This window comes from Melanerpes formicivorus, unplaced genomic scaffold (genome assembly GCF_026170545.1).
Source record: "Melanerpes formicivorus ecotype bairdi unplaced genomic scaffold, bMelFor1.0.p_v2 SCAF_5, whole genome shotgun sequence".
Lineage (NCBI taxonomy): Eukaryota > Metazoa > Chordata > Aves > Piciformes > Picidae > Melanerpes > Melanerpes formicivorus.
In genome coordinates this window covers 36,205,444-36,221,605 of record NW_027142357.1, presented here as the reverse complement: position 1 = coordinate 36,221,605, position 16,162 = coordinate 36,205,444, and the positions used below count along the sequence as shown (strand labels likewise).

Genomic DNA, 16,162 nt, shown 5'->3' with positions numbered 1-16,162 from the left:
GTCTTCAGATTCATCTCTGTGCAACTCAAAAGAGACACTAATTTCCACAAAATAAAATACAGTGCCAAAACTTCTCCAATACAGAAATGGAAAAAAGTGTGAAAAGTTTGCTCATCAGATAAGGATTAGACATTTTTGTCTATCAGAAGTGGGGAGAAAGCTCAACATCTTGTGGGAAACAAGAAAGGATAAAGGCTATAAAATTAGCATTTGAGACTCACATAAGCAAGACTTAGATGAAAGTGCAAGGGAATACTTCACTTTCAGACCATTTGGAGATTCTTTCAGTAAAGCAGCTCATGAGACAAAAATGCATAAGGGAATACACATAGAGATGGATTAGAAAGTACCCATTAGACCTGAACAGGTACTTGAATATTTACTAAGTCTTGAATTGTAAACAGACTAAAGGAATTTTTGCTGCTACCTACAGCTGGTGACACACAAGTACATTAAAAAACCCTGATGTAAGAGGAACCAGGTGGAATAGCATCCTAAAAATAAAGTAAAAATGGGCATAAGCTGGTGAGCTACAGTGGAACAAGTAAGTCAAGAAATTATGTCTACTAACAGGTAAGGGTACAATATCTCTCAAAGGCAAGAGGGCCATAAAAGTAATAAAGACGTCTGTAAGAAATAGGTTTGCAAGGTAACACTAAAAGGTGTCTAATGAAGACTAATGAAGGCACCTCACATATCTGCCGTTGAAATCCAAGATCAAATAAATATATGGAGACAAATATGATGAAGATGCTCATTAAGCAAAAAAAAAAATGTAAACAAAACTTCACAACCTACCAGAGGTATGAGAATTTAATGTGAATTTTTAGGTGGAGAATAACAAGGATTAAGGAGATATGAAACTGAAATGATTTGCTGGTGAGATGCTAAGATACGTTTTATTAGCCAAGTTTACTAAGCTGGGTAAACAATAAAGATTCGAGGTAGAACAGCATTTCACAGAGGTCTTTTCAGTACTATAATTAAAACTTAGGCAGACAGGCTCCAGAAAACATTGTAAGAAAATTTTGGAAGTGAGTGGTAAATTGGATCTCATTCAAGTAAGTAAAAAAGAAAGAAAAAAAAAAAAAAAAGTCAAGATATATAAAGCACAAATTTTACACAGAATGACAGGGCAGGCAGATCCCTAGTTAGAAAGCCACAGAAAATGCAGAGAGAATAGCAATCCCAGTCACCAGGGACAGCAGGTAATTAGTTCAGGGAACAGGAGCAGAAGAGAGGAGATACTTCTGGGGAATTTTATAAGGGATTCCATCCTCCAAACTACTGATAAAGAGTTATAGTCTCTAGATATATCCAAAAATGCAAAATTTAATTAGAAAACAAAAGGACACTCCCTGGCCTTCAGAAGAGACGGTAAAACACCCAATTCCTGAGGAAAGCTGAATGTAGGGATCTTGTATATTTATTAACTGTTTGAACATAAACACACACCCCATCCCCAGAGTCTAAGAGCAATTTGAATTCCCATATTATTAGACTTATTGAGAGGAGAGTTGTATTGCCAAATGAGGACAGACATTTCATAAACTCATCATTGCATAATATCCTTCCATACATCTTTTCTGTTGGTACTGTGGGGATTGTTAGTGATGTTTGTCCAGATTAATTAAAATTTATTGGGGGTAAACACATTTCAGACATCTTTATAAAATCTACAGTCAAAAACACCTTACCTAATCCAGAAAAGCCCCCTTACAAAAGAGAAAAGACATGTGTCCCATGTTAGCAATATTTGGCTTTGAAAACAAGTTGAGGTTCTATCTGCATTTCAGCTTTATTTAAAGGAGCTTCCACATCACCAGCCAGATTTACATCAAAAGAGAAGTACAAAAAAGGCCAACAACCACTGTGTCTGTAGTTTGTTTCAGAAATGGGACATCCAGGAACAAGGATCACGGCGTATCCAGAGATGAAGGGCAGGGCAGAAAGGGCAGACTGGAGCTGTACCATAGGTAGCTCACTTGCATATTCTATGCTACTTTTTTGTGCAAAATTTGTCTCCTCTTTAAATGCAACATCATTTCAACCATACAGATTTGCTGCTTCCATCTCTGGATATCAAAAGAATAACGATAAACCTGAAGAATTAGATGATCACCTCTCTGTGAAAAGGAAACATTATAAATTTAACTGAGTTAAAATTCAGCAATACACTTTGAGAGAAAAAAAACCCCACCACAACTCACAAAGATCTGTTTAAAGCTAATTATATTGAAGTTCAGTCTAAATTAACAAAAGCCTCACAACTGAGTAGACATGTAGATTCCTTGAACAAAATAGCTAACATAAAACAGCTGAGTCTTTTAACTTATGTGCCTATACATTGGCTCACCTACATGCACAGGAATACAGATACCTGAATGACATAACACTTCACACATTTACCAAGTGCTCCCTGCTAGATTCATCTAGATGGAAGAGTCTCAGAATGCAAGAATATTACAAAGGACTTCAAAGACTGGAAGACATTCTGCCCCAAATACTTACCATCCATTTAAAAGTATGGACTTCTTCCTTAAGATCTTAAAAGTATGCAACTTCACTTGGATCAAGACAGGGATTTCTCAGTTATATCACCTCTTGGAGGAGAAAGAAATGAAATCTTATCAATGCATTTCTGAAAGTAATACCTGAGTGAGTTTTCCATTTCCAGTATCTTGAAGTTCTTATAATCAAAATATAGACAGATTTCAGCAGGCTTAGCCTTCTGAAAAACTGATGTATAGGGACTCAAGAAAACAGGGGTTTCCTTTCTAAAAATACATGTATGAAAGAAGAAATAGATGGAAAGGCTAAGCAAATAAAAAATGTGAGCGATATATCCTTGGAGGATAAGAGAGCTTTGAGCAATATGTATGAATACACCACAGATGGTAGCTATCTCCAACTAGGATTCAATGTGTTTTATCCAAGAATACTGCTGGATAGACCATGGGACAAAAATCTTCTTTCACATATGTCATTGGGCCTAGATCCAAATTCTTATTGGAAGTAACCAGAAGAATAACAATTGTGATGGATGGTAATATCCTATTAGACTCGCTTCTGTGATTCCTGAATGATCCCTTTAAGGACATTCAAAAGGTGAAGAAAACCTACAGTACTTTTGATGTTAGCAATTAGGCTCTATTCTTGCTTATACATAGAAGGAGTAACTTTCTCATCTTCTCCCCATCACTGAAAAAATAGCACAATAAAAGATGAGATACTCTAGTGATGAGTAAGTATTCTATCAATTCAAGATTGCCAGAAGAGATGACACTCCTTATGCATTAAAATTTTTTTCAGTTGCCTATATGATTATTGTTTTTTTTTAATAGAAAGGGTTCAAACTCTAAAAACAAGGAAGAGTTATCCCAGAGTTTTCGTTGAGGGAAGGGCTTACAATTTCTAAGCTGAAGTGAACTTTGAACAAGAGAAAAATATGCAGGTGTTCACACAGTGAATATACAGCACCAGTTCTGTTACAAATGATGATGATGGTGTAAGGGTTTCAGATGCACTCCTCTAAATCTTCTGGAGCAATTTCATAAATGCATAGATTTATAGAATGGTTTGAGTTGGAAGGGATCCTTAAAGATCATCTAGTTCCAACCCTGCTGTCATAGCCAGGGACACGCGCCACTAGACCTGGTTCCTCAAGGCCTCATCCAACATGGCCTTGAACATCACAAGGGAGGGGTATCCACGACTTCCTTGGGGCAGCCAGTTCCAGTGTCTCACCACCCTCATGGTAAAGAATTTCTTCCTAATCTGCAGTCTAAATCTACTCTCCTCAAGCCCCACTTAAAAAAAACAAAGATACGTGAATGAAGGCGGTTATAGCCTGCTGCTCAGCAACTTGCCCTACAGTGGCAGCAAGGGCCACAGAAGCAGTCAGAAGGATGAAGACAGTCAAGCAACATCACACACTTCTCATCAGCACTTTTCTTACTCTGAAAGTCATGTGCATTGCACACTTGTGCAGAACACATGGGGGTTGTGTTCAGAGAGCAAGACAGTGCCAGATGTTTGGGAAAGGTGAAGGAGCAACTATGCAAGGACTAAACAGAGATTAAAACGGGTCTGGTTCTCTATAATCTCGGAGTCTGTGTGGGGTGCTAGGACACAATGGGCATCCAGGAAACATTTGATTTGCCTTTGTAAGTAAATAAACCTAAGATATGATATTGTGTTCTTATTATCTTACATCTCTGCTCAAAAACATATTCTGCAAGAGCACTACATAGAGTAAATAAAACAGCCTAAGATGAATTATTTATCATGTATCTGTATCTACTCATTATTCTTCTAAAAGAAATATAACTCATTTGCAGAAATTGACTGTCTGCTCAGAAATTGTGACAATATTATTTTTGCTTTCCCCTTCAAATCACACACACACACACAAATGTGTATCAATCTGAAGCAGAGGCTAAAGCCATATCCAGAATGGAGTGTGACATCTTTTTTAATACACTAAACCGGGACTAAACCTACAGATATTCAGCTTCCAAGGGGCAGGGTTACCTGATAAATGAGAGGAAGAAAAGCAAAATTTACTTTCTTCATCCCTTGAAAACCATCCCACACAAGTAACCTACAGAACTGGCAGAAGGTTGTGACTCCTGGCAGTTCCTCAGGGCTCCAAGGACCATGCTCTCCTGTTCCCTCTGATGACAAATAACACCTCCCTAAGTAAGCAGAGATATCATGAGGGCATCACTATCTAAAGTCCACTAATGATTGCATGTTATCAGCTTTTTTTTATTCACCCCTTTTCTCCTTCTCAGATCTACTTTGGCCAGATATTTCAGAATGACCCGAAGCATGTACCTTCCTTCAGCTGGTGCATCCCAAGTTCCATGGTAATTTGGACACAGTAGACCTCCCTGGTTTGTATGCCACCTCCACAAAGGCCTGCATGCTTGTGGTGGTGAGAGTCCTGCTGGTCAAGGAGGAGAGACACTTGGCAAGCTTTCCATTCAGAAGTCCTCCATGCAAACCTTTGGAAATAAAAAAGAGCAGGTAAAATCACTTTTCGAAAGGCTATGGGTGAGGGAGTGGTACTTCAACAGATGACAAAATACAAATGATTTAATCCCTATAGCAGCATTACCCTGTCCGAAACAGGGAATGCTTTGAGACATTTGGAATGCTAAATTTACAAACACTAAGTATTTGCTATTTGTCTGGAGTGCTTGTGTGAATCTTATAGCACTAATATCCAAAGCATTCTGAAACACTAAATCATCCTGACAACGCCTTTGAGCCGGGTGCAAAGAAGGAACAAAGATTAAGAGGTTTGATTAAGTGTGAAAACTAGTTTTCAAACACGTGGCTCAAACCACTAAACCACATCTCTCTGCTAAGAGCCGAGCACCTCCCTCTGAAATGCACTTAATAGCTAAACCCCTACATACATCAACAGAGCTCCAAGCACCGGGTGACCTTTCTAGAGGTGACAGGTTTATAAACACACCCAGGGTACTACCAATCTCTTCAAGGGACTGGCTAAAGTAACTCAGTTTGGTTTCCAGAAGTTGTGATACACAGCAATCTCTATTTTCATTCTATGTTCTGTTCTCACCTAAAATGCATTTTGTTTCTCGAGGAAAAATAATGTTCTAGGGCAAAGATATGTGAATGCTGTGCAGACAATAGTCATTGGTATGTACCAGCTTAAATGCCAGGAAGGGCTTATTCAAACTATAGGGAAAATAGTGACGTGTATCAGTGAAGAACAAAAGTTATTTCTTCACCGTATCTGGAAATGTAGAGCATATATCTAAAACAACAGTTCTCTCAGGCATAATTCATTTTGATTCATAGGCCACAGTATCAGCAGAGCAAATAAGAGCCTAAAGTCTTTCTTAGCTTCCCAAACACAAAGCTGAGGCAATACTGGTTTTATAACCAATCTGTTCACACTTCTGCTGCTTTATTCCTCTGCTCCTCTAAATTTCATTGTTTACTTTTTTATATTTTTTTTTTCCTCCAGTCTTTGGGGTTTGTGTAATGTAAACTATGTATAATAATTTCCTCCTTTTATCCTCCAGACAAATGCTCTCTCCTCCTGCAGCAGATTCACGGTTGTTAAAACTACACGTGTTTGTTAACCTGCTGATTGATCACTGTAAATTCGAGCTCAGTGGGGTGCCTTTGCAGAAAAAGCCTTCCACCTTGTCATTCTCAGCATTCTCCACAGCAAGGATCTGTTCCTAAATACAGCTGTGGCAAGGAAATACGCGACTCAGAATTACATGAAAAATAAACATATTAGTCTGCCTGAGCACACGTTATGTTGCAAATACGGGCATAAGAATGATTTCTTTGTAGCTCTTTTGAGTTTGTAACATACTGGTGGAAAATGTTTGTGAATGCTGCCAATTACTTTCAATTTACAGGTACTTTACAGATGAAATGTCATGCTTTCTTAAATAATACACAGTATCTTGTGTAAATGTGGATACACTCACGGCGTTTATTACCAACTGAGAAAACAATGAAAAATAAACCTTTCACATCACAAGCATGAAGACTTGAACTTCCACAACATACAAGGCACAGCTGTGATTCTTTTTTTTTTCCCCTTCTAGAAGCTCCTTCTGGGCATTCCTAATCTTCAGTCTGCAGTGTTAAAAGCAACCTGCCTCTTATCAAAAAGGCAATGAAAACTGCTCTTCATCAAACACTGAGTGAAGAGGATTCCTCCTCCACACCACTTCAGGATATCATGCTCTCCAGGCCTACACTTTCAAGACTAGAAGCTCAGACACAGAAGACACACACCTTTCTGCAGCCATGGTAACTGGTGTTTCAGTAAAGTATTTCTTAAAACAATAATTGACTAAAGAAAAACTGATTGTGGATATTTGGCTTAGATAGCTGCAAACTCTGGATCCTAAAGACTCATTTGCAGGTGTGACCACCTGCTTCTCCTATTCAGCATGAGCTGTGGGAGTTAATATCTATAAAAATTAGGCCATCAGTGATTAAAATTATGCAAAATAAGTAAATCTGAGCTCAGAGATAATTAAACTTCATCAGCCCTTGAATATGAAAAAAAAATCCCTTTAGATATTTTCATGGAGTAACTGGACTCTGTGCTGCACACCACAGAGCAGACTCCAACACAGTTGTCAATGCTCCAGCCAGCACCTGCTTCACTGTGAGCAGCTTAAAGCCTCAGCATCATCAGCACCCATCAGCTCATCTTGCTTCTTCCCAGCTGGACATACCTGTAGCTGTCTAGAGTTTTCCAGCAACAAATCTTGCCCCCCAGGCATTAGTTGCTTAAAATGTACACACTAACATGTCTGCTAAACCAGCAACTTATCCAAGAGATTGCTACCCCACTGAGTGGGAAACCTTTCCAGATGGACATGGTGATCTCAGATGGCTTTGTGCACCTTATGGAGCACTGGAACAGGCTGCCCAGAGAGATTGTGACATCTCCTCTGGAGACTCAAAATCCACCTGGACGTGTTGCTGTGCAGCCTGCTCTAGATGGCCCTGCTTCAGCAAGGGCATTGGACTAAAGTATCTCTACAGCACCTTCCAACCCTTATCATTCTGTGATTCTGTGGAAGACTCTTTGGAGGGCTTTAAGCAGCATGGTTGATGCTTGGTATTAGTTTGCCCATTGCTGAACTATACTACAGACAATGAGAATTAACATTACTTGTAGAAGATAAACTGATCACATAATCTCTATTTATATTTAATCAGAAGCTTGTTAATAGTCATTAGTAAAAACCCTGGGATTACTGGCTGGAAAATACTTGGGGATTTTACTAACTCTGGCAACCTCAAGGCAGTACTAGCAAATTATTAGCGTTATTCCCAGTGGGTTTACCACACAACTGTAATTTCTCCAACTGAACAAAGACGACAAAAGCAAGGAATGCCAGTACGGATATTTTGTTGTTAGAGCAGACCATACCAGAAATGCACTGTACCAGTGGTAAACTAAGGAGCCTATACCACCCAGCCACCCTGCTCACTATCCCTAGAAGTAAAAAGTGGGATAACTCAGGAAGTGGAAGGGAAATTATACACTTGGATCAAAGTTTGTTAACTCCAGTGTAATTTTTGCGATTCCTATGCCAAAACACATTGGGGATGACAATTTCAAATGGCAATAGACTTAGCACCTCATTTTAACTTTGACCAATATCTGGTTAGCCTGATGCAAACTCAGGTATAGTTGCACTCCTAGCTGTGACCCACGTTTATCTACAGACCTCTCATTATTGCTAAAAGATTCTCAGATTTGCCCTTCCAATGGACTTATTCCAGTTTCTGACAATACCGTTGGAGTTACAGAAAGAAGATCTAGGTGCTTCTAAGTTTGACAGATAACATTGCTGATGGTTAGAGGACCAATTAAGTAACTTCCCAAATGGGGGGGCTCCAGAATCCACACAGTTATATCAGTCTGCTTAAGAAATTGGGCAAGCAAAACCTGCTGTTTTAGAAACAAAAAAGTGTGTGCTTGAGGTATCTAGGAGGGAGCATGGCTGATAAAGCTGAATAGCTTTTCACATCATAAACAGTGCTGTGAATTTCAACAGTCAGTTAAAGAAGCAGAAGAGAAGGTCCCAGTTCCTGTTACAGTCCAGGCAAAGTATGCTCTTGTGCTGTGATACCAGATGCAGTCAGCATGGAGCCAGGGAGCCAAAGCTTCACCAAGGATGGTTCCAAGGAGACACAACAAAGTTGCCCAGATGAATAGATGTCCTGACTGCATGTCCAAAACCAGTAAATGTCAAAGGACTGATGTTACCACTCCCAAAGCCTAATTCCATCAGTCTACAAGCTTGGTTCAATGCATTTCCTATCAAGTCTTCCTTATTTCATGCAAATGCCTTATCTTTAATCTGGGCCCATAATGGGCCTCATTTACAAAGTGATACCACTGCACTGGTATCTCAGCAGCAACTTCGAGTCAAGTCTTAAAACTTTCCTATTTCCCATCATTTAAATTCTGAAAATCTTTGAATTTCCAGCAAAGGTAGTTTGGTATTTTTTTCTAAATCCCTGTCTTGTAACATAGCAACCACAACCAAAATGAAAGATTTAAAGACATATCATAATTCTGGAAACTCTATCTATTCCCAATGAACATCAAAGCCACATATCAAGGATGAAAACAATATCATACATTGTTTCAAAACTGATAACTCAGTGACAGTTATGTAACGAACAAGTGCTCAATAGCTTTCCAATTTATAGTAATCTCTTGGTCTCTTTAGCCTACAGGACTTACACTCTTAGCACTTCCACAAGTTTTATACCTGTATATATCCATTCACTTTAATTGAACTATCCCAAATTTACAACACAATAAAACAAAGTAGAATCACCTCCTGTGTATTTAAGCTTTTTAAGCACTTCATCTAATTCCTTCAGAACAAATAACCCAAACTAAAAACAAAGCACAAGGCTCTGGAGTCCTACATGCACTTAAAGTGGTTTGTTTTCCTGCATTTAAACTATTGATTGAGTAAGTTATTGTAAACTTCAGCCATAAAATTAAAAGGCCTTCCAATTTAACAGCAGATTTACACTAATTGCCATGTACTTCTGATGGGACCTTTAACGTGTAGCCTTGCCAAGGACATCGAGGTAATACTTCACAGAGCAGTTTTGAAGCTGAAGCTATATTTTTCTCCCCTCTGGATCATCTGAGGAGGCTGGAAAATAACTTCACCCTGCTGAGTACAGTTCCATAGGTGATACATCTTGAGTTGTTGATTTTCTGTTTTGGTGGGTGTAGTTCACAATATGTACCTTCACTAAGTCATGGGATGCTCTGTCCCTGCGTTTAAAAACAGCCTCTAGAAAACCCCCTTCCGCTCTGCTCAGAGACTTCCTCTTTTTCTGGTCTTTGTTCTCACTCATTTTCTTTGCTGTGCCTGGAGAACACTTTGGAAAATTCTTGCCCTAAGTATGAGGATAAAGGAAATGCTACTTTTCTTAAAATCAATGAAAAAAATAGCAAAGAGCAGATTTTCAGGAATTAGGGAAGTAAATAGGACTCTCATCCTAAAAGATTTTAAGACTAATCTGATTAGGCAAATACAAGCCAGAGAAAAAGAATGAATGGTTTATGTTGAGAACAGACAAATGAAGGAGAGAGCCTTTTATTTCTGCTACTGAATCTCCTTAAATTCATCATCTTCTTGTAAGGGGAAGAAAGAAAAGATAACTGTTTGGTAAGCCTCAGCAAAACCACAAATGAGGTTGCACATATTTAAGGGAGAGAAAAGCATTATCTTTCTGAGTATTGCACTGCAAAGAGAACATGCTCAAATAAGGAGAACAGGAGCATCAAAGACTTCTTATATTATTTTATAGGGACTAACATTGCATCCCTCTATGGCTGAAAGGTACTGCTTTCCAATCTGAAGCACTTCCAGCATCTCAATCACCAATTCCCAAAGACCAACACAAAACTCACCAGGCTGTAAACTGTAACACGGACTGAGAACATCCCTTAACAACTGCTGACACTTAAATAACAGACTTGAAAATGTTTAACTTCTGTTCATTAACCCAAAATTCTGACCTGCATAGCCTCATGCCCAGTAGACCCATAGTATATACTACAACATTACAGTTTTTCATTCCTGCTTGTTTCTGCAGTACTAAATGGCCAAATCAAAGTCTCCTAATCAGGTGTTACCACGAAATTCTCAACACTGCACACTGTGAGAAGGTCATGGCCTACCACCTGCATCTTCATATATCATATTCCTAGAAATAACAACTAACTAAATAACAGGGGTTCAGGGAATTTTGGCAATACTTTCAGCTAAGCAGCTCTATAAACTTGTGAGTCTAATGCTATTTTTCTGGGCTAGCTCATTACGCAGTTTATCATGTTTCATGTGGATACTTCACTGGAGGCGTTGCCTGGAGGGCTGAAGGTGTGCATGTATGGCACGATGGGGAAGTTTTAAGAGTTCACAGGCTGATGTAAACCTGGGCATCGTAGCAATAGATCAAAACTCAAGATGCTTAATTCTACAGCAAGAGTGGCACCGCCAGAAAATTATAAGTGTTAGGCAGGTTCTCGCTTTCTGAGCTCTCCTTGCTCTGCACTAAGCCCCTACAATCATTTGCACTTTAATACAGTGCAATGTCAAAAAGTAGGAAGTGAGAAACTAGGGACAGATCTATGTCTGTTCACTGCCTGATGAACTGCCCCAATCAGGTGTCACTTTCCCCTCAACTCCTATACAAAATCAGCAAGACAATGCGTTAATCTGTTGTCTTTGAAATCAATGTGCTCTCTAAGAGCCTTTCTGTAGGGTGTAATCAAGCAGTAGAATTTTGGGGGTTTTATTCCTCCTCGTTTCTGCTAGCAGGGTGCATTAAAATGATCAGCATTTGATTTTGAATGAACCCAGTGATACAGAGACACATTTACAGGTTACACCTTCCTAAGAAATGAACCTTGCAAAGGCTTTATCAAAGTTTTTGGCAGTATCCGGCAAAGCCCCAAAAACTCATGACTTGAGCACCGAATAGACCTCCTATTAAACACACTGAATTCATAGACAGGGAGATCTGTCTGCATGCATAGCAAATTTTATCAATCTTAAAGCCTTTCACAATCAATGTCAGAGCACATCAGATGAAAAATTAAGCAGTGTTTTCTTTTCTTTGCAAAGCAAACTGGCAATTGCCTGTGATACCCTGGCCAAGCACAACAGCGTGGATTTGTAGACCAGAAAGGCGAGATACTCAACTTCTTCCAGAACGACCAAGCAAGTACTCAGGGACTGCGAAGTTTCCCAGTTCAGGAAGTACCCAGGGGGAAGCTGAGTAATGTCCAAGCAATTGGCTCTGATCAGTTCCCATCTTCCTCAAGCAGTACAGGGATTTTTTTATAGGGAGATGAAGGGGAATCGTTAAATCTTATGTAAAAATTACAATTTCAAAGCCAGTAAAAGCAGAGCTGTGGAGACCTGCCCAGTCTCTGTGCAGCTGAGGAAATTCTCCAGAACAGCAACTGGTAAGAAACACAGAATTTCTGCTCTCAATTTATAAAATATGAAAATTGATTGCTATATATAAATGTAATTATTGTAATAGCAACAACAATAATAGCAACAATTAGAAGAATATTACTAACAATGGATGATGACATGACTAATCATGGTTAACAATGATCAATCAATGATCTTTTAGACACAGGGGCAAAGCAAGACACACAACCTCTTCACGCACAAGCGCTGAGCCTGGAAGTTTTGAATCGCACAAGACAGTCAAACAGGGGCTTCCCTACTTACAAAAATGGGTCTAAAAGGACTCACTATACCTGGGGCAAGGTTGCAGCAGCTCTTTCCCTCCTGTGTTGCAGGCTTCCCGCTCCTCCAGCTCTGGGCATTGCTTCCCTGTGCCCACAGCCACACTCCGCACAGCACGGCGTCGACTCCGGAACCCTGGGGCCAGCTCTCCCCAGCTGCAGGTCCGTGAGCATGGGCTCCATGAAGACCACTCAGAGGTTTCACAGTCTTTAGCAATGACACAAGACTTGAAGGTCAAAGGGACAGAATCTTGCACACAGAGGCTGCAACAAGAACACAGTAAAAACAGCTGAGAAGGTCTTGCTTAACAAATTCCTTTTTTCAACCCAACCCCCAGGATTATTTCACCCTAAGTCTGGCCTCAGACTAGAAGAATTGCATGATCATTTGGGGCAAACCAGATGACCTGCATCAACCCTGGTACAATGAAGGTAAGAGGAGATGTAATGCAGTGCACGTAAGGCATTTCCAAGGAGCTCTGGGTGCAATCTTGCATGCCGAGTAGTTTGCAAATAACATACTTCATTTATTTCAAGTTAAAACAGATGCAAAAGGTGCTGTATTTGCTCCTGTGCAGTTAGAATTTCACAGTTTATTCAGGACAGAAATTAAAACCCAAGCCCAAGAGAAATACTGCCACTGGTAACCACTGCCATCACCTCACAGGCGGAACGAGTCATCCACTATCCATCTATCCATCCAGGTGCCAGCATGCACTGCTGAGCAGCTCTCCTCTTTTAAACAATAATTAGTGACACACTAATAAGAAAAGTGTTAGTTCTGTGAAGCTGTTATCAAATGCTGTCAAACAAGGTCAGAAGGATTTCAAACCTGACAAACCACCAGAGACCCAGGAATGCTGCAACTGTGGCTGTGTCTGGGACTCAATTACTCCTGCTGACATGATCCCCACTCATCCTGTAACACATCAAGGTCCAGTACATTGGACAAATAAATTTTAAGAGCTGACAAGCACTGAGGTTGTTTTTGAGAGTTCTCAAGTTAAATAAACCTTTTTGCAATATAGAAAATTATGGTAAATGTGGCAAATTGGGTTGACAGTTGGATTTGATGATCTTATAGGTCTTTTCCAACCTTTATGATTCTGATTCTGTAAATACTTCCGGGAGAAGACAAATCTCCAGACTAAGGCGACCATCCTTCCTCATTCCACTCTTTCTATCTCAGCCAGGTGATGTCTCTCCCATCCAGCAAGAGCCCACAGAGCTGCTGCTTCACCTTACCCCATCCAGAAATCAGCCAAAAAGTCACCACTCCCAACATGGCAGAAAAACCTTTCTTGTCTCTCAAAAACCTTTGAAAGCTGAGGTAACAGAGCCAGAAAGGATATACCAAAAGAGGACTGAGGTATGGATGAGCAGAGACATCACTGGAGCACCACAAAGGATGAGATGGAGCAAAAAAAAAAGAGAAGAAACCCAGAAAAAAAGGAAGTCAACAGGAGATAATGAAACAAGTTTTTCTGACTTCTGACTAGTATTATATGGACAATGCAAACTGGCCTCCAAAATTATGACCATACATGAAATCAGTGTGAACTCTCTAAATTTGTCTTCTCCAGCATCCAGTTGCTCACAGTCAGGCTTTTGCCAACTGTAAGGAGCAAATACAGGTAAATTTAAAAGGTGTGAAATCTGGAGCTGCTTCCAGGGAATCAGCCATTACCTCACTTGGTATTATTTATAGCACAGTTTGACTAACCTCACTTTCTATAAAGAAAATAGACTGGGGCAATCAGTTCAGGATTGTAGGGCAGCTTCATAGGGGGAGCAGAGAAGATAAAGGACATTCACTTCTCCTCCAGTCTAGAAATTGGTCCTGCTTTCACAAAGGTCTGTAGGAATACTCCCACTGATAACTGATCAACTGTGACTAGACCCTCAACTCCCAGCAAAACACAGCATTTGCTGACTTAAACTTGTATTTCCAACTAAAAAGAAAAAAAAACCCTAAAAATTTTTTTAACAAGGGTTAACAACTATTTCTATTCATTTCTTCACTCAGAATCTCAGGGGTGCTGCAAGGTTTATTTTCATTACTTCATAAAGTAGAAACAGTCTGTGATACAGTCCCCTTAAAATGAAATTAATCTTGCTTACAACTCAAAGAGATGTCTCATTCCTCTATTACGTGTCAAATACAACTGATTGCAAAGCTGTCTCCGGTACAAAACTTCTATAGTATTGAACCAAGGACTGAGAAGTAATAATCATTACATCTACACTTACTGGACCATGGATTTTGAGTCCTGTTTGGATCATTAAGCTACGTGGAGTTACATGAACGATAACTTTATTTCCCTTCTAAGAAGTTTCAGCAGTTACTAGGTGAGTCACCTGTGCCACCAGGTTCACAAGAATTCCTGATGTTGAATAGATACAATAGTAGCACATACAAGTCACTGTCCTAATTGAGGGTACTAGAAAAAAAATGAGTTTATCTGAGAACAAAGTATGGAGGGTAACCAACCCTACATTTTAAAGAGTGATCAAAACTCCTCATTCAGAGACCAGTATGAAAAACCAAGCCCATTTTTTGGGCTTGCACCAGTATAAAGGAGATTTAAGTCTTGTTTGATCTTTACTGAAATATCAAACAAAACAAAGCCCTTAAAAATCTGCTCTGCAGTCTTCTTTAAAATTAATATTGCTGGTCCCAATTCTTGTCAAGGCAATACCTACAATACCTCTCCCAATGGATTCAAATCTATGCCAACAATCCAGTGGCAGAAGACATCTCAGCCTAGTAATCATTCTTGCTATTCACAAGAGCCTTTGAAGTACATGCAAAGGCTGAATTGCTGCTTCTTTCCCTGAAAATCCTTCCAACGACCCGACTATAAAACGTTAAAGAGATAACTTCATTGACCCTAAGGTGAACAAGATGTGGAGCTGGCAATTTCCACCCTTTCGCTCGAGTAGATGTTTTTGAGGGAGAATTACACACAACTGCCTAACACAAAGCAAATCTAATTAACTTCTACCTACTCACTCTGAGCCTCAAAGTCAAATTAATTGTGACACTGAGCAACACAAAGACAAATGTAAAAACACGTTTTTGCATGAAATTCAGACATGGTCTTTCATGTCACAGATTTATTCAGGACAATCTAATACAGATAAAGCCCAGAGATGCAAGACACTTGCTGAGCTGAGGCTGCAGACCAGACGTGTATTTGCACTGCTGTGGCTCTATCTGAGTTGCCAGGCAGAGGAAGGAGGTCTTAGGGACAGGAGATAGGGCATAAGACCTGGTTTTAAACTAACTTTCCACACACTAATGGTAGAGGTTAAATCTTCCTCTTGGGAGCCAATCTGGTAACTGTGATATAGTAGGGTACTTATGTGATTGATGCTTTTGTCTGTGTTACATGCTTGGATTGATACTGTAAAGCCACAAGAGTTGTTTCACAACCTACATTAACATTGCCTGTGGTGTAAAATGGATCCGTTACTTAGCAGACAGCAGCAGCATGAAGCCTAACTCACTCAAGTGGCAGAGAGTCCTCTTACTCTCGTGTACTGAAGGGAAATAAACCAGATATAACAAGTACCACAAAACCAAAGGAAACCAATTCATGCTTCTTTTACACTTGCACAGTCACACAGCTATATTCACCACAAGGCAGTAAGTGGAAACAGGTCTATCAGCAGGAAAAAGGAGAGAGACTGTCCTGGAGCAGTTCATCATCAGATCAGGTTGAACACAGAACAGGAATTACCTCTGGTTTCCTTTCCCAACTGTATCAGTGTATTCAGAATGAAAGGGGAATGCATTTCCCTACATCAGAGGATGAGACAGGTGGTTATTGTTGAACC

The 16,162-nt window shown here is 39.7% G+C and overlaps 1 protein-coding gene across 1 annotated transcript in view; it reads right to left on the bottom strand.

Annotated features, from left to right (window-relative positions):
• THSD7B (thrombospondin type 1 domain containing 7B) overlaps positions 1-16,162 on the bottom strand; it is a 304,792-nt gene that overhangs the window by 219,743 nt on the left and 68,887 nt on the right. The window contains exons 4-5 of the mRNA XM_068139154.1: positions 12,335-12,586; positions 4,840-5,009 (exon numbers count right to left, since the gene is read on the bottom strand). Coding sequence (XP_067995255.1) covers positions 4,840-5,009; positions 12,335-12,586 — 422 coding nt within the window. The remainder of the gene's footprint in view (positions 1-4,839; positions 5,010-12,334; positions 12,587-16,162) is intronic.